A 19,444-nucleotide genomic window follows, 5' to 3' on the forward strand; every position below is an offset into this window, starting at 1 on the left:
GTGCTGTTAGGAGAATTTACTCCAAAAACATCACCATAAGGATTAGAAGCTGGTTCTATAGACAAGGAATGTCACGTCGCCTCGCTGGCTGAAAAGGAGCCCAGGCTGATTTGCGATGCGAGGTCGAGAGGTTCCAACTAGGTACAGTCAGGCTAACCTCGACACATGGCTTGGGCTCTGGTACCAGTCCTCTTGAGAACGCCTCGATCCGCCTTCAGGTGAGAGGACGGGTTTGTCTAGGGGTCCGAGGAACGACTGACTTTGGCCCATATCACTGTTGAGAATCCTCTCCATAGGGCCCCCTAGCAGAACGCTTGGTGGAATACACAAGAAGTACAAAAAGTGAAGCAAAGTCATTCCTCAGGCAACATAAAAAACAAGAGGATAAAGAGAAAAAATGTGAAGTAAAACTAGCCTCACCATTCATTTAAAAGGTTTACTGCATATTATTAGCTAACATTAGTTAAACAGCAGGTCATTATTAAGCAATTGAAACATAACATGATATACGTTTGAATTGTTTACACTGAACATATTTACATCCCCAGCCATCTTGCATTTTTTTTTAGTAGAATAATATGCAGCGTTTTTTAACAACCAGTGGAGGTTTTTTTTATATGAGTGATCTCCCAATCTCCCATGAGCAATTGGTTGAAACCCCCTTTTACATGATTAGTATTATTTAATTTTGAGTAAATTTGTTTTTGGTTTATATAAAATGAATCTTGATGCCAATACTATGAGCATTGACTTCATTTGTTGTGTGTGTCAGCTGTCATCAGTCTGTCAAGGTAATGAACCGTACTTTGGGCCAGCCTCCAACAGCTCTTTAAGGCATCATTCACGCCGCTGAGGAGACACGCTCAGGTATTAGTGGTCCTGCCTGGATGGTCCAGTGGATGATGGGTGGGCGGGGATGTTATTAGCAGCATTCATCTCCAAGGCTCCCCAAGCTATACTATAGTGAAACTGACCACAAGACAACCCTATCATCTTCAAAGATTACCTGTCTCCTGCACGCTATATGAATGTTTTATCATAAAAGCTTTTCTTTTTTCTTTTTGCTAAGTGCCTCCTTGAGTGTTTGCTTTCAACTTTTGATTACTTTATGTCTTGTTGCGAAGAAGAAAAAAGGCCCAGCCCATTTGAATATAATGGACCTAACGGGAAAGGTAATCTCCCATGCACTGGAATGATAAATGTGGAGGTGAAACTCTGTGAAAATGTTTGGACAAATGGAAGATTTGGCTATTCAAAACATGCTTTTCAACTTGAATCTCATTGCGGAAAGGACAGCGAACAGTTGGGACATATATACAATAAAATAACAGCGAGTTCTGTATAAAGTCCACTTTTCCATGTGAGAAAAAATGTAGGATGTGGTGCATGTGCGTGTAAAACGCCTCATTTAAAACCTTAAAGAGCAATCACATTTGAAAAACTCCTCGTCTGATGTGGCCATTCGCTCTCACTTTTACCAGTTTTACATACACAATGGTTTAGTTTCACTTTTATCTATAGTCTTGAGTCATTTACAAGATTTTTCTTCTTTTTAACAGTCCTTTGGTCCAGACACAGAGGTTTCCAGCCCCACGACACCAACACCCTCCCCTCCCCCCCTTGTTGAGGTTTGAGCAGACACTGCGTTGCGAGTGGGGAATGGACGATTGCATAACAGCAGGCAAGACGTGATCGTCCCTGGCCGTTTTGCAAAATTCAATCATTCCCTGCATACTGCAGTCCCAGGCCACAACTACACATTAAAATGAGGATATTTACTCATGTGTTTTAGATTGAAATTATGGACACACAAAAGTGCATAAAGCAGAGGGAGAATGTCAGGGAATACAATTTTTGCTTTTAATTTTATGCCACCCGCATTTATTCTGACAATTATCACCAGCAAATTTTGAAATGTATGGACTCAGTCACCCCGCTCGCAAATCCTTCCGAACTGGCCTGCTGTATTTACACAAAGCACACCATAAATCATAGAAACTACTGGACGAGATAAGAGCCAGCAGGTGATGTATGAGCCACACAGAGATGAGCCCAGATGTTCCCAAGGAACCTCTGGGATCTGAATCAGGCACTGACTAGTTGACTTCTCATTCTTACCTGTCCCTGTGGATTAAAGGAAAGAAAAATGAACACACTCCTTACACACATACTCTCAGATTTAGGGTGACAGGGATATGATGCAGACACTATAATATGGACAGACCCCCTCCAGAGGGATGGATCACCAGGCCACCCTGCATGTATGTACATTTTTGGAAAATATAATGAAGTCCTTAGATTAGCAAAAGTTAATGTTTTGGTTTAAGTTGAAGGAAATGAAGGCGCTTCAATTCTTTGTTTTCCCTTTCAAACAGAGACATCTAGTGGTCATTTACAGCATGTGCAAGGTAGGGCTCCTAAATACCTAAATACTGTACACTCACCAGCCCAAAGCATCGGAAAAAGTTACACAATTTAAAAAGATAAGTGCTATTGGCATACTATAAAAAAAAAAAAAATATATATATATATATATATTATTATTCCTTTGCAAGTATGATGCGCACTGTCAGAAAGATATTTGATTGACGCATTTTTTTCCTGAAAATACAAAATGATAAATGTAGCACTGTAATTTAGATTGTAATTGATTATCTTCTAAAAAATAAAGTGTTATGTTTAATTAAGCAATGGCAACAACCCATGGGTGGAATGCAACAAATTTTAAGTACTCGAACCCCATTATTAAACAGAAAGAAAAGACCAGCCTCACCTTGTTTTTATGTTTGTTTGCACATAGACGACCCCGGTCTCTCAGTCTAAAGATGCTTTTAGAGACTCCAATTAAGGTGACATTTATAATAATGCAATGCTTCCTATTGTGCTTTTACTTTTCAGTGTTGTGACATCATACATAAATAAAAAGAAGAGATTTTTCACTTTGGTTTTATTTTTGCTTTCTGCTCCCCAGTAACATTTATACAAGTCTGTAAAGTAATGCAACAAATTACTCTGAAATCAACATTTTAATAAAATAAAAAAACACCTGAGGCTACTCAGCTCTGTTGAAAAGTTGCAAAATGTCAGGCTTATTACTTAACACTCCCACTACAGTAACATGCTCATATTACAGTACAAATACATGTTGAATTTCTGGTTTGTTATAGTAGTGTTTTAAACATAATTCTTTGTCACATGGGACATTTAGTGTTGCAGGCATCGCCTGACTTAAAAAGGCCATGCACGCTTACCAGCGGAAACATGGAAAGAGCACCAACCATTGAGCCCAACTGGACTACTGCCCCACACCACACGAGGGCGCTGTGGCCCTCGTCCCGCAGAATGATTCCAATTATGACCTTCACATAGGACAGCGAGAGAACAAATAGGATCCAAACCAGCACCTGAAGGACGCAAGATGCAAAATAAAAGCATAAGGATTAATAATTGAGGCTAATACTAGCACAAGGCAAAATAATAAAACAATTAAACATGGTCATTGTGTACTCGGCTAGAGCAAAATACAGATTTCTGGTGGAAAGGGCAGATGGCATAAGTTACAATTGCCGCTGTCAATGTGCTTGGTACAAGTTAAATGTGGGATAATTAAAGTTTGTGCAACAGGTATATGAAATAGTTCATTGATGGTACTTTGAGGTTGAAACGTTATCAGTTTTTACTTTTCAAAGATGACGCCATGGGCAAAAGTATGAGTTAATGCTATTGCGAGTCTTAATTATTACCTTTAATTTTATTTAATTATTACCACTAGTATGCATAAAGCTCAATTAATGAGAGTAAGAGTGTATAAACTGAAAAAAGTTTATTATTTCGGCTGCATTTGGCTGTTGTACAGTATAGAATTACAGTACATGCAGTCATGTCATACTTAAATGTAATAGTGGGACAAAAGATTAGACACCTTTCATTGGACCTCATTCAGAATGTGCCTTCTAAACATGTGTGCATACATTGCATTAAACACATATCTGTCTTTTAACACAACATGCATGCATTGAAACTATTTTTAAAAAATGTAATAACTGCAATGACAATAATTGAAACTGGGAACTGACTCAATATCCTAAATAACTTGGAAATAGACACTATCACCTTCACCCTTGTTCTGTTCACATTTGCCACATACGCATGAAATGCCGAGAAAACTAAATGTTTATTTAGAAATATTCATAATAAAAAGAATATTATTGGTATGGATGTTCGATACCCCCATTTTTTTCTAATCAATACCAGTAGGACTATTAAACCTTGAGTAAGTGCCGATAACACTAGTACTTTTGATATATACAATTTCCAAAAAAGACCAATGACAGATACATTTAATGAACGAACGTCCGCCTCGCATTTCTGAGGTGCAGGGTTCGATTCCGGCTCCGGCCTTCCGAGGTGGTGTTTGCATGTTCTCCCTGTACCTGTGTTTTTTTTTTCCCCAGCTACTCCAATTTCCTCCCACATTCCAAAAGTATGCATGGTAGGCCAACTGACCACTCCAGATTGTCCGTAGGTGTGATTGTGAGTGTGGATGGTTGTTCGTCTATGCGTGCCCTGCGATTGGCTGGCAACCAGTTCAGGAGGTATACCGCCTCCCGCCTATTGACACCTGGGATAGGCTCCAGCATGCTCGTGACCCTCATGAGGATAAGCGATTAGGAAAATGGATGGATAGTTCCTGACCTTCAAACGGCCACAAGGAGGTAGCCAATATTGGTATCAGCTGCTGTCACGAGTACCGATACCTTGAAATAGTGTGTGAGAATAAGAGAATAATGTAGTACTGTATATCTTATGCCCTACATCTTGATAGATTTGTTTTTCTTCCCCATATCACCCAGCACTAATGGTAAAAATGCAATAGGGGAAAATTATATCTATGTAAGTGTGGGGAACTTATAGTCACAGTCTTGCACCACATCATATGAATATAATAATTAAATTAATAAAATAAGTGAACATAAAAAAAACAGCCTTCTTTAAAAAAATCCAAATAACTGAAAAGCGTGTGGTCAATTAACTTTGTTTCAGGATCAAGAAAAGAACTCACACACATTGAAATGTTAGCACACATACTTACGCAATTTTGCGCTCCGCGACAGTGAAAATGTACAATTATTGTAAAGCAACAGTTCATAACATACATTCCAGGTTGTCAGCATTTGATTTATTAAAATTAACGAACCATAAAACAAGTTATCATTGGTCGTTTAGATACGCACGGTCAAAGGAATATGACGAATAGACAGATACATTTTTATATGTCGCTTGTGCATAAACAGCTAATGTATCTCCATCTGATGTTGTACTGTTTGGTACCATGACAGATGATGATGCGATAAAGCGCAAAGTCGATATAGTATATATATATAGTGTATGAGTTAGGTGATTAATTTTTTTTATATTGTAATTATACGCATGACTTCAATAGTTAACTCACGATTAATCGAAAAATTTTCATCTGTTCTAAATGTACAATAAAATATTTTTAATAGTAATAATAATAGTTTTCATACTCTTGTTAACATAAAAGTGGAAAAATGTTTAATAGAAATACGGCTCGGAATTTATGAAACTGCGATGTACTGTAAAAAAACAAACGAGCGTGATATTGATTTGTGTTGAGGTCATTTTGTGCCACGAGATGGCATAATTGCATTTGTAAGGCAGTGACAGCTCAGTGCTTTTTTTTTTCATATTAAGAGCTATCTAATGTTTAACATCAAGTAGTTTGTGAAATTCTGCACATTTTTAAAATTGTAAAATACAACTTGACCCCAGTCTCCAAAAATATATGCATTATTATTAAATTTTTGCGTTGCGACTAGAATTCCCCCAGTAAAAGCTTTCCAAGTAAGGGGCGGTCATTAATCGCACTTTTAACAAATTAGTGGAACTTTAAATCCATCCATCCATTTTCTTAACCGCTTGTCCTCACAAGGGTCGCGGGGGTGCTGGAGCCTATCCCAGCTGGCTTCGGGCAATAGGCGGGGTACACCCTGAACTGGTTGCCAGCCAATCGCAGGGCACACGGAGACAAACAACCATCCACACTCACAATCACACCTATGGACAACTTGGGAGAGTTCAATTAACCTGCCATGCATGTCTTTGGAATGTGGGGGGAAACCGGAGTACCCGGAGAAAACCCACGCAAGCACGGGGAGGACATGTAAACTCCACCCAGGAAGGCCCAAGCCCGGACTCGATCTCACGATCTGCACTGGGAGGCGGGCGTGCTAACTTTAAATTAATGCACTAATTCTAACACCTCCTATATGTGTAATGTTCGTCGTGGTAAATATTACAATGAAAAACTGGAGTGTTGACAGAATCTTACTATAACAACAGTTCCAGAGGCACTGTGGACCAGCAAAGGACACGGACTAAGAGCAGCCATTGCCATGATGTAGGCTCCAAATCCCGTGCCAAACACAGTCAGAAGACATAAGAAGATGAGTGACCTGGAAGAAAAGAACTACAAATTAAACAGAATCCTTTATTTACAGTCTTCATTTAATCTTTAAACATTTAGCTAAATAAGACTATTCAATTAGAAATACGGTATACATGCTACTAATATGCTTCTTGATCCGTAGCTATGGTACAGTAGGTGTTGTTACAGAAATATTTAGCCTTTGACCAGCTTATATTTGGACATGAGGATTTTTCAGAATGCTCCATTAGTCACGCGTACCTGATTGGCATAAACATGGCAATAAAACAGGCCAGTGGGTTGGCGACAGCTGCCATTGTGGCAGCCAGATGGTAGGCCTGGTTCCCATAAGGCAGAGAGGAGTAAGATTGCACTGATGGCAGCACCGCATTGGTCAGAGCATTCACCCAGGCAAGTACAACAAAGATGAACGCCACCTCGGAGTTGCTGTACGTGCCCCTGCCAAAGGAGCTGCGAGGTTCCCTCTTTGCAGACTGGAAGGGATTTAACATCGGCTTCTGCTCTGGTGTTTGGCTGTTTAAAGAGAAAACTTGGTCTTTTCCCGGCGTCAGTTCTTCCCTGAAATACCGCTCGTTCTTCTTCTCCCGAGCCACAGCTGGGTGATGGTTGAGTAGGGCGAAGGCTATTAAGCAAACAACCATCATAACGCTGAGGAACAGGAAGAAGACCTGAGTGGAGAATTTTGCTGTTTGGTAGACCGCTTGGAGCTCCCCAGTGTTAACTGTGGAATTCTCAAAAGTGTTGTTCAAGGAAACTGTCAAAGTGGCATTATGACATCGGACTACCCCGACACCCTGAATAAGAGCCACCAGTGCAGGCACCAGGCCACTGAGGCCTTCACCTGCAAAGTAGCTGGTGAGGTACTGGGGGCACAGACGCATCATGAAAGGCAGAAAGGTGACAGAGGAGGTGCAGTCCACCACAGAGAGCAGTAAACATAATATAAAGAGAGGCACACTGTGCTGGCTGCTCCCTATTGCCACTCTGTGATTCCAGAAGAAAGCCAGAAAGAACGTTGCGATGATCCCCAACACAACGATGCAGTACACAACCGCACCCTCATCCAGCACTCCTGGGCGAAAACGATGCATCAAGGTGATGATGAGGGGGCCGATGTTGGCCATCTGGATGAGGATGGTGAGGAAGGATGGCAGGGACCAACCCTCGGGGATCTGTGGTACAATTAGTGGGAGTTCCACCCACATTCCGTTGATTGCCACCCAGGAGCCCATGCCAAACAAACATGCCAGCACGTGAGTCAGCATTGACATGATGGCGGCGTTGAGGAAGTCAATGACCAAACGAAGATCTACACAATCTGAAAAACATCAAGAAAGGCAAGTTTGATCAGATGATTTGGTGGGGGGAGGGTTAGGTTAGAGTTACCTTGTTTTTTTAGACAATCCTATGTACAATGTAGCAATGTTTGACATCTAGTTTACAATCCACAATCACACATTTTATATGCATTAAAAAAATCTGTGTAAAATTTCAATTAAATAACTTTTTTAGTTGGCTAATTTAATACAGTCTATGGTATACGATAACGGCAATATCGTGGTATTGCAATATTAAAATTGCCACAATATTGTCATATTAAAAGTAGCACATCTGTAAAAAAAAAAAAAAAAAAAGGAAAAAAAGCGAGGTAGTATTCCATTGTGCCACTCTGGCACCCTCTGGTGGTTAGTTTATTAGTGCAGTTTGATTTTAATTAGGAATGTTTTGGCCACTGCGGAAGTTATCACACCAATGAATCAATCATAACAGCAAGTATTTTTCAACATCTGAGTAAAAAACAACAACATTACTTTTGGCCCACTGCAGCCAAACAATATTGTGAACTACATAGACCATGATGCTTTGCGCCGCTGATAATGAGATGGCCAAGCTTATTTCAACGTCAGTGCTGTTAACACAATTAAAAACACAACATTGTGTTTTTTTCCCAATATTAGCTTCTTTAAATAAAAATTGTATCAATCTATTGTACACAGTACACAGTATCATGACTATTCTTTAATTTTGCCAACCTTCCCACAATATAGTGATTAGGGGTGGGAATCTTTGAATGTCTCGCGATTCGATTCCGATTTTTGGGCCTGCGATTAGATTCAGAATCGATTAAGAATGATTTTTTTATTCAAAATGATTTGATTGACAATGATTTTTACTTCAATCTATAGATGTGCAAGGAATTGTAATGATGACGAGTTTGACCCCCTCGCTAGACTCATGAATATTAATTAAGTGTGGTGGCGTATATCTTGCGGTACCCCATTGCGGCACACATGATTTGATGTAAAATAATTATTTCTTAAAGGGAAAGTGTGTAATATTTAGTGCTATCTAGTGGTGAACTAATAGAATGCAACTATTTTGAAGCGCACACACTACGGTGCCTCAGAGAGACCACACTTCGCAAGCCTACCACCTATTACTACTGTAAAAAGATTTATTTTTACACCGATGTATGTATTTGTGTGGACCTAGATTGTTTCTTATTTGGGGAACTACTGTGATTTGAGTTGCATTGGCGGAAGGATATCTGTGGTGATGAGGCAAATGATGAGATGGATTGAGAGAGTTATGTTGTAGTCACTCAAGAGTGAGGACACTGAATAAAGTTGACTGTGGAGCTATTCCCGCTCTCGTGTGCTGTTCTTTCCCCATGGCCTTCACTTGGAACTATACTACCTCATAAAATTACCAGCGTTACATTGGTGACAGTAGTTTGTGGACTTTCAGCAGTTGGTTGAACATTTGCTCCAACCAAGAAGCTAATGCTAAGCTAGTGGCATCCGAGGCAAACTAAGAGTGGCCAATATTTTCTTCACAACGAAAGGAGGACAACGGGTTGCTGTTTTTGTTTTGGTGGACCACACTTATCTGCCGAGGGATACGCTTTACAGACTGTATTTTCACTACGAACTTTCAGCTATGGCAAGTTTTGGCATTTTTGGAAGGAGCAGCCCATTCAGTCAAATAGTCAGGTGCAGTAGTCTGTTAAAAGCGGAGGTGGGTAGAGTAGCCAAAAATTGTAGTCAAGTAAGAGTAGCGTGACTTCAAATTAATGTTACTCAAGTAAAAGTAAAAAAGTAGTCATCCCCCAAAAAAATCACTCAACACACATTAGCCTAAGCAGGCACAATCCATTCACAAATTGTTGCGTAACTCGCTCTACGCTGCCTCCCAGTATAATCACCATAGGTGGCAGTCTCTTAAAGCGGAAGCACCAAGACGTAATCTTTCAGTTGACTCTTTCGGGTTCTCATCATGCCTGGCAGTTCTCAACCAGGGCCGCATTTCCTGTATATAAGCAATGTGTCAGCGGAAATGCTCCCACACAGTCGGTCAAGCGAACAACATTTACAGATTTTGGAACTCGGTGCATGCAAAAGGCGCATTTCATTATTAGGCCCGCCGTTGATTATTGAGAAAATTGAAGACTTTTAAGTGCACTTTACCGCCGTAAAAATATTGTAAATCTAAAACGACTCTAGTGTAGCCCAATATAGCAGAGTAAGAGTAGCGTTTCTTCTTCACATATATCAAGTAAAAGTAAAAAGTATTGTGTGGTGAAACTACTCTTTGTTAGAAGTACATTTTCTTCAAAAAGTTACGTAATGGAGTAAATGTAACTTGTTACTATCCACCTTTGGTCGAGAGTGATGGACTGTCCGTCGCCAACGGACCCCCACAGAAGCACGTGCTGAGTGTCCCGCATTTGTTTGTTCGTGTGTGTTGCTTAAGAGGATTACATTGAATATATGTGTGAGAGTGACTACTCCTGTGTTCAATAAATGATCTCTGCTGAGACCTGTTGGCTATGATAGGCAGAACCAACCGAATTAGTAAAGATTAGGTTACTACTTTTTGCCATTGACAAAAATCAATATTTGTTTTAGTCTAATATTTTATTTATGTGTACAGACGCTCCCCTACTTACGAACATTCGAGTTACGAGCAACGGTACATACGAACATTTCTGCGCGTACAGTATGTCGAAAAATGTTCGGAAAGAAATGCTGTAAGTTAGATTTTGTATTGCACGTAGTGCTTCTTTCCGCCGCTAATACCGACGATTGGCGCTGTGAGAGCTCATTGGAGGCTGAGCAACGTGGCGAGGAGGAGGAGGAGGAGGAGGAAGAAACGCCGGTCCCCATGAAGCAGGAAATAACTTTTGAAGCCGATTCCAGCGACGACGAAGAATCTCTCATGATATAAAATCCTCCTCTTCCTCCTCCTCCATCATCTCCTTAAGCATCGAGTACATCTTCCAAAAGTAAGTTAAACTTCATTTTATTTATCTTATTACGTACATGTACATACTGTGTGTGTCTCTCTCGCTCTCTCTCTCTAACATACGTAGTACAGTACAGTACTGTACGTATTCTCTCCATTTTATTAAAAGTTTTTTTCAGTACAAACCAATGCAGGTTACTTGTACAAGCCTTAAACACTTATATAAACCTTCAATATACTTATATAGGCTTTAAACATAAATTATAATACAAAATATAGCACTGAAGCAACTTCCGAACAAATTCACCTTACGAACGATCGTCCGGAACGTTAAGTCGTTCGTAAGGTGGGGAGCGTCTGTACTTATTTGCATATACAACTTTATGGCTGTGGGATTCTGTTAAATCTGGGTGAAATGATTTATTTCAAGGATATTTTCTTAACAAATACTGTCACGGTGTGGTCACGGAGCGGCGTGGTGTCTGTCGGCGTGTGGAGTAGAGGACCCAAAGTGCAGGGAGGCAGGAGAACCACGGCAGGAGTGCGGGTTAGACTGTTGTATTTTATTGTACAACTCAAAACCAAAATGACAGAACAAACTCCGGGGGTGACCGTGACAATCGGCAATGATCCCACAAGTGACTGATCACCACCCGGGAATTAAATGCACCCACACAAATTAGGGAATTAGTCACACCTGGGGCCAGGCACAAGTGGCTGAGGGCCCGGATTGGTCAGCCTGCGGAAGGGCAGGCATCCACTCAGGACCAATCGGGACCCTCAACCAAAGCCAGCTCTACCCAGACATGACAAGTACTAGTAGAGAGAGAGAGAGAGAGAGAGAGAGAGAGAGAGAGAGAGAGAGAGAGAGAGAGAGAGAGAGAGAGAGAGAGAGAGAGAATTATTTTCATGATTTATACTAAAAAAAGCTTTAAAACATATCTAGATACAGTGTAGCATTATTTTTTGTTGAAAATGGCACTTTCCTTACAAAAACTAAAAAATAAAGACATTTTATTTCCGCCATTTGTCATTCTGTCTTGCAAAGCCAACTGGGGTAGACGATGTTGAGTATTTGCCAATCCGCAGAGTGAAGCAGAAATCATTGTCAATTAAATTATTTTGAATCAAAAATAGTTTTGAATCGATTCTGAATTGAATCACAGACCAAAATATCGGAAACAAATCATGAGACATCAAAGATTCACACCCCTAATAGCCACATACATATCTAAGAAATTAGCTACAATTATCTATTTTGTATGCATGTTACGTGCATGCGTGACATATGTTTACATAATCCTTGTTCTTAACTCTTTCACTGCCATGGACGTTAAAAGACGTCAAGTAAAAACCTACGGAGGGCCGCCAATGACGTTAAAAGACGTCATCCAATTTTTTTTTTTAAACGGGTGGAGGAAAGCCTTGGCCAGCTGTGGTGAAAGTTTCAAGCAGATCTAGTTAGCCTAATGACTATTTTTGGTCCCTAGATGGCAGCAATGACTCTCTTTTGACAAGATTGGGTAGGCGTCAGTAGAAGACGTGAGGCGGAGCTAGAGGGGACAATGGCTGGGGAAGGGAAGAGAACATGGCGACCGGTTGCAAGCAGCTTCACGCTCGAGCAATTTTTTTCCAAGACGAAAAGCATCGACCAACGCTAAAGAGCACATTGATGACGACGATGATCATCATCGATGATGATGATGGTGACTCCGAGGTTGGAAGCATTGACGTGGCAGTAGAAGACGTGAGGCGGAGCTAGATGGCTGAAGAAGCGAACAATGGCGACCGGTTGTAAGTAGCTCACACTTGGGAATTTTTTTCAAAGACGAAAGGCATCGACCAACGCTAAAGAGCACATTGATGACGACGATGATCATCATCGATGATGATGATGGTGACTCCGAGGTTGACGCCGAAGTTGGAACCGTAGGTAGGGTTGGGTGTCACTGTCTATGGGGAGAGATGTGTTTGTATTAATGTCTTATTGGATTTTTATTTTGAAAACCCTCGAAATTCGAAAATGACTCATCTCAAGGCGTAACTCCACAAAAAAAGTACATTTCATCTTTCAGTCTTAGTAGAATTAATCATCATTTTGGCCCTTTTTTAAATTTGTCTAGGGTTATTTTATTAAAATGTAGTAATAATTTATTAATGTCAAAACAATTTTGAATGTGTTTACAGTAAATTCATTTCCCACAGTAGTCAGACGGTGCTCTAGGTTTCCCCCTGAGTTGTGAAATCAGCAAATAAAACTATTTTCTTTTTACTTGGATTTTCTTTGTGCAATAATACAAGTGGACCGATGATCTGAAACATTCCATTGTCATCAATAAGCAAAAAAACTAAACTAAACTAAATTCATAAAGAGGGGCAATACTTTTTCAACATCATTTACTTTTTTGTTACAGCCCTGGCCTTGAACTAGATCTCATTTATGAGGGTAAACAATTATGCTCCAATTTCAAAATACTTTTATGTTTTTGGTGTGCATGTTTCGTACATCAAATGCTTAAGATATTCAAAATACTAGCCAAAGTCCAAACTCAACGAAAATGGCGTAGTTGCCTGCTCAATGCTGTACTTGACCTTCTCTCCTCCTCTGGTGAAGGATGCCATGAACTTTCACACACACTGCTCACACACAAGGCACGTGGATGTACTCAATAAGCTAAATACATAATGACTGTTAACCTTTACTTTATAAAGTTCTACACACATTGTGGACATCATGAAGCCATACATTTGTCTAAAAATAATGTATTATAATTCAAAGGCGTGAAGCTACGCTTACCGTGTTCCGGTCAAATGAAATTCTTCTCTCCGCGAACATCAAACAACTATTATGACTTTATTGCATCACAGCCGTACACGCGCTTATATGAGCGCGCAGACAGGTGCCTTCATCCATTACGCCATATTACTGTACTTTGTGTTTCTGAAACAGTTGACCAAGAGCCAGGACTGCGCGTGCGTGCATACATGTCGGTGTATCCACAAGGGCAGTGAGCAGAGCAAAGACCAACATAGAACACCCTCTTGAGCGGGTTGAGCGTTGCTGCGGTACGTGAGTGTGCCCGCCATATTGGACGTGGCAGGTCAGAGTAAACTAAATAAGTATACAGTATTATGTTCTATGCAGCCCCACTCGTCTAAAGACTGAATTATGATTAATATTTGTGTTTGTAGAATGGAAATAAAGCAGTACATCAAAAACAAAAAGAGCAAATGGACTGAAATGCCTTTAAAAACACACACTTTTTACATTACGCACACATTTAATGTGTATTTGGAAGCAAAAACATATATGCATATTTGTATTACAGTACTATTCATTAGTATACAGATTTACTTCCATAAAATATATGGAGACATTCCAGAATTGTAGTGCATTTTCCATCCAATAATAATAATTATATGTTTTAATAATAATAATAATAACACATGGTTCTTTCTCTTTGACATTCACACATACAAAGCGCTTCACAATTATTATTTTTCAATGACTTTGTAATCAATGCCAATGACATCAAATACTACCTACCTGCCTGTGGAAATGAAAATGCTGAGTCAGCTGTAGTGAAAGGTTTCACACCCGTAGAAAAAAGTATGCAGCGATACAGACACTGTGCAGCAAATCAGTGATGGCCTTTTGATGCTCCAGTGGAGTATGCATTATTCACTTTGACTCCAGTGTTTTGCTAATCTAGATCTCTGGGATGTTGTCATGTGACTACTGAGGGCTGAGCCAGGGGTCCAGCCTGGGAACCACAGCCCGAGGAAACATGTCTGGGTAGAGGAGTAAGGTTAGAGGGAGGTAACAAAGAAGAGAGGAAGGATGGAGCAAAAATAAAATACAGTATCAGAGAGAATGTAATAAAAATACATTTTTGGAGCAACAAAAACAACTATTGAGTCGCACCCTCAAAGCTACAGTTATGTTTGGGTCTTGTTCAGTGTGCAATTTTTCCTGCAAGTGGTTGTATGTAAATACTGTAAAGAACAGGTTAAGAATTTTCTTTTGAAGGACGTTTTAGGGTTGTTCTAGTACAATTTTCCAATTCAATGTCCCATATAATGTGTATGAGCCAAAGAGATCACATTGGCTAGCTAGCATAGACTTGTTTTGATAAAACATAACAGCAGGGTGTTGTTGTGATCTAGAGTCATGGTCGGTATTTTCATAGAACAATACACTGGTTTCTTTTTCAAAACTCCTGGCCTCTGTGTTTAAAAGCAGCAGGACTTTGTTTGCAGCTCTGCGTGATTGTGGAAAGATTGGGATTTTTTTTTTTTTTTGACAGCAGGAACGCAAACTGCGCTGAGGATCCACAGATAAAATGTCTGCCAAGTTGATCATTATATAATATACACAACAGAGGTCTATGCATGCATGTATGACCTACATTTACTACTCTACTACAACGTAATGGCAAAACATGGCAACTAATGGAAACACCCCTAACAAAAAATATTTGCGCAAAAAATCCACCAAAATCAATACATTTCTTGCTATGTGCTTGTTTGATAGAATCTTACAGGTACCCTACAATAATCACAACCAATATTCAAAAATGTTTAACAAATGATGCATTTATTGGATACATATAAACAGAAGTTTGATTAAAGACCTTAATCGAGAGGTCGCCAAAATTGGACATTAAAATGAGTGCTGCTGGATACAGTAACATGTACAGTAGATTAAAGTTAAGGGTGCATAGTAATCTAATTGAAATGTAGCCCCCACCCCCACAGTATACACCATAATACAACCAAATTGAGGCCAAAAAGGACTTTAGGATATAAAGAAGTATTTTATGGTGTAAAAATATTCAACAATTCACAACTGCATAGACCAAATGCAATCTTCTACAGTATTTCAACTTCTGTCTGTAAAGAAGAACAAATAATGGTGCATTTATGCTACGTATTTTCAAATGTTGCAAAGAGGTATGGCGTTACCTCTGACCAGTTTAGTGACAGTTCCTAAAGGGAAATTTCATTTCATGTCACCCCAGGGTAAAGTTGTGCGGCATCTCTCATATTCCCCATACTGAAATGAGCAATAAAACTCTGGGTACAATGTTGTTTTTGCGTATGTGCGTATGTAAAAACAAGCAACAAGATGCACTTTTGGTACAAGTTGCTGGCTAGACAAGCAGAAACAAATACTGCAAATTCTAAAGTCCGTAATGTTGAAAAAGACAGATTACCTGATGTATAAAAACATTAGTTTCAAACACTAACATGTACTACTACATTTCTTGCATATAAATCGAACTGTAAAGTGGTCAGACACAGAAAGTGCTTAATATGTGAAGAAAATGAAAACTCTTATTACAATAAAAAGGAAATTTAAGATCTACACTTTCACAGCAATGTTCCATAAAAATCCATCAAAACCAATCCGGACAAAATAATCGGCTTGTCAAAATGTAATTGCATTGTTGGATACAAAATTTTAAATGATCAAACTATCCTAAAATTGCAGAGCAATAAAATAATCGCGTAAACACACGGCAGCAGAAACTGTAAAAGATGCAAAAGTGTGGCCCTGCCAACAATATCATCTTTGCAGCAAAATAACAATTCACATACTGAAGCCTCGCATATGCATAGTGGTTTTGGTATTTGTGTTTTTGGCTACTCAGTGAGCAACACAAAGTGAGCGCACTTCTTCTTTTTTCATGTCAGTCCCATTCTATATAAATGTTCTTGCTCAAGCATTTATTTCCACTATTAAGTTAACCAGGGAATTACTACATAGCAGTTGACATTTTCAGATTTTGACAATATTAAAATCAGAAAGTAATGCTAACAGGGGACAAAAACACTGTTTATCAAGCTACCATGCATTCAGTTTCCATGCAAAATCTTTACAAAACTACTCTGTATGCAATTATATTTTTGTGTGCGAATTGGAACTGGGGAATTAAAATTTTTGATTCTTTACACACGACAGTTTCAATGTCTTTACTTACTAGCATACACCCAAAGCTACAGACCTTTCTTTTTAAATTTTTTTCTTTTTTAACCTTTACAGTAGTTTCTCTTTAGGGTCTGCTTTTTGTGTTTTTGTTTAGAGCCCTTCAATCTCCAAATTCCTACTTATCACTGTGTCTGTCATTCAGGGCCATAAGGCTGTTTGGATTTAGTGCACACATGGAGCTTGGAGGCAGAGGCAATCATGTGGGAAGCAGGCTCTCAGCTTCTTCTGGGGGGGTGAAGAAGAATGAAAACAAAGCGACATTTTGTATAAATATACAGTGAATGATCCATAAACTGCATTACCGTACATAATAGTGGCGCAACAGATCACAAAAGTCACAGTTCGGATCGGATCACGGATTTGAGTCACGGATCGGATCGTTTTTCGGATCAGAAAAAAAAGAGATGAATAATACTTTGTCTTCATTTATTTTCACACTTTTTACCATTAAATACATTTTTTAAAAGTCTAAATGTCTAATATAGCCCTTTAGGATTTAGGAACATAACTTTAAGTGCAATATGAGGCAGAAACATTATTTTATACACGGTCCATGTGGTAAATAAAGTTTTAATGGCTTAAAATTGTGTTCCTAAAATCTAAAACGACTATTTTTGAATTTTTTTGTTGAATGTTGTTTTAATGGGCAAAAGTGTTTTATAAAATAAATGAGGATGTTCTGTCGCTCTCTTTAAAAAAAATAAAAATAACTATGAAAAGACCTCAAAGTGCAATTTATGGCACATTCCATTCCTTTAATAAACATGGACAATGAATTAAAAAGTAGCCTTGGTCCAGAATATTGAAAAATAATTCAAGTAAATCAGGTACAGTAACAGCTGTCAAACTCACTTACAGCTATTAGCCAGACACTCGTTGGTAATGCTAACACTTAGCTGCTAGCGACTTACGTCGAAGACTTCTGCCGTATCATACAATGACGGCGTGATTAATTAGTGGTTTCTTAGCATCCTAAATTAGGGACTGAATATGAGTTCTGGATAGAGTTGTGTTGATGTTGTGTCGCAAGTCGCAACTACAATGTTGATCAAAGATACGATAAAGAAAGCCTAAACGTCTAAAAGGGAAGTCAAGCTAGCCATCATACCACGACGTGAGCCGACTAATCCCGGGATTACACCGCATGCGTGTGCGTTGCGTCTCCGCTCCGCTGCATCTTGACACTCCATCTGACGCATCTTGCTCCGGACACGTCAAATTTATGGACAAAACTCACCAGCTGCGCACAGCTGCGGTCCGGCAGCTGCATCGCGGACAACTTCCCGCCGTGTCTCGCGCGATAATGTGGCATTAAAAACAACGAAAAACACACTTTGGTCTGTGTTCAACAGAGAAGCAGAAATAGAGGTGGACTGGAACCTTTGATTTAACCTCATTTGGTTTAACCTTTTTTTCCTGCCTTTTTTTTTGGGTTGTCCTTATAAAAAGGATGTGCCGTGTCATGTATTATTTTGTGGCTTTCCACCTCCAATATAAACCTCTCTTCGTCCATGTTCGCCGGTGTGTAAACCGTGAATAAGCACCTGGCCCGTTGACTCCAGGCCTGGCTACGCCCTTTATGACGTTTACTGCCATGATTGCGAAATAGGATCTGGCGAGTGTTTTTATTCTGAAAGGTAATCTGCGTCGGTCTTCCTGTCCCGCTCAATGTGTTCTGTGCTAGTTTGCCATTTGATGGATGCCGACGGATGCGTTGTCCGGCAAAAATAGAAAATATGTCTGTACGTACGTGCGGCCTACGCCACGACGCAGCTACTCCGCAGTCGATCCGCAGCGCACACGCAGCCGGTGTAATTTGAACAAGCTGATAGAATGGAAACAAATCGGATGCGCCGACAGAGCAGAGATGAGACGCAACGCACACACAGTTGGTGTAATCCCGGGGTAAAAGTCTACTAAGGCTATTTGCATTGCCGTCAATGTATTACTGTATTTGGTCAACGTTATTTTGAAGTTTGGCTTAGCGTGTTACGTTGAGTATGTTTCAGCTTCCTTGACATGTGTGAATAATGTCCATTGTGAATGCGCACTGTTTGTTGTTGGTGTGCCCCCCCACCAACCAATCCACGGATTGTGCGCGATCCGAACCGTGGGGCCTGATCCGATCCGACCACGGATCAATGATGATCCGTTGCACCACTAGTACATAAACTTGACATTTCATATAACTGTGGTGATTGCCTGACCTGATGGTGATAGAGAGTTGTGCCCCTCTGTTGTGACGAACAGGAGTTCAGATCCCAATGCAGCAATGGAACTTCGAGGACGAATGCAACGGTCGCCTGAAAAACTTCGACGTAGTAAAGCCTGAAAAGCAAGACAAGTTGCGAATCAGCTGTCATTGGTAAAATCATGTACAAGAGTAAATCTAAATGTCATGCAGGGGAGTGGACTTCAAAGCAAAGGTGGCAAAGGTTTGAGTAGGAATAATAGCTTGCCTTGCGTGTCATTGGGCTAGTGGGGGCGGAGGCACTGCTGTAGAGACTGAGGCTTGAGTTGGACCTGCTGACAGTCAAACCTTTCGAGGTGCTCCCCGTGGGAGACAAGTACTTCTCCTTGATCTTCAGGTTGGTCCGACCTTTTACTGTTGGCAAAAGAGCAGTTTTCACAATGTTACAAAAAGTGTTTTTTATTTTATAATAGCAATTCATCAAAATACTTCCTGATGTCGGCATGTGCACACCAATTTGTTGTTGTTACCCTTCTCTGAAATAACA

At 39.9% G+C, this 19,444-nt stretch overlaps 2 protein-coding genes across 5 annotated transcripts in view; both read right to left on the reverse strand.

Annotated features, from left to right (window-relative positions):
• Positions 1–2,930: 2,930 nt before the first annotated feature.
• On the reverse strand, positions 2,931–13,679 carry slc52a3-2b (solute carrier family 52 member 3-2b). The gene is made up of 4 exons (XM_077576745.1): positions 13,512–13,679; positions 6,710–7,787; positions 6,353–6,476; positions 2,931–3,404 (listed from the first exon to the last, which is right to left on the reverse strand). The coding sequence occupies exons 2-4, from the start codon at positions 7,738–7,740 to the stop codon at positions 3,192–3,194; spliced, it is 1,368 nt and encodes a 455-aa protein (XP_077432871.1). The 5' UTR covers positions 7,741–7,787; positions 13,512–13,679; the 3' UTR covers positions 2,931–3,191.
• Positions 13,680–15,294: 1,615 nt separating this feature from the next.
• Positions 15,295–19,444, reverse strand: part of macf1b (microtubule actin crosslinking factor 1b) — a 43,212-nt gene continuing 39,062 nt past the window's right edge. For 2 of the 4 annotated variants that reach the window (XM_077575824.1, XM_077575821.1), the window contains 3 exons: positions 19,166–19,311; positions 18,914–19,034; positions 15,295–16,931 (listed from right to left, as the gene is read on the reverse strand). In XM_077575824.1, the coding sequence (XP_077431950.1) occupies positions 16,903–16,931; positions 18,914–19,034; positions 19,166–19,311 (296 nt within the window). In that variant the 3' untranslated portion in view covers positions 15,295–16,902. Of the gene's footprint in view, positions 16,932–18,913; positions 19,035–19,165; positions 19,434–19,444 lie in introns of those variants that run through there. The other 2 variants (XM_077575823.1, XM_077575822.1) reach the window with 2 other exon arrangements.

This window comes from Vanacampus margaritifer, chromosome 9 (assembly GCF_051991255.1).
Source record: "Vanacampus margaritifer isolate UIUO_Vmar chromosome 9, RoL_Vmar_1.0, whole genome shotgun sequence".
In the NCBI taxonomy this organism is placed as follows: Eukaryota; Metazoa; Chordata; class Actinopteri; order Syngnathiformes; family Syngnathidae; genus Vanacampus; species Vanacampus margaritifer.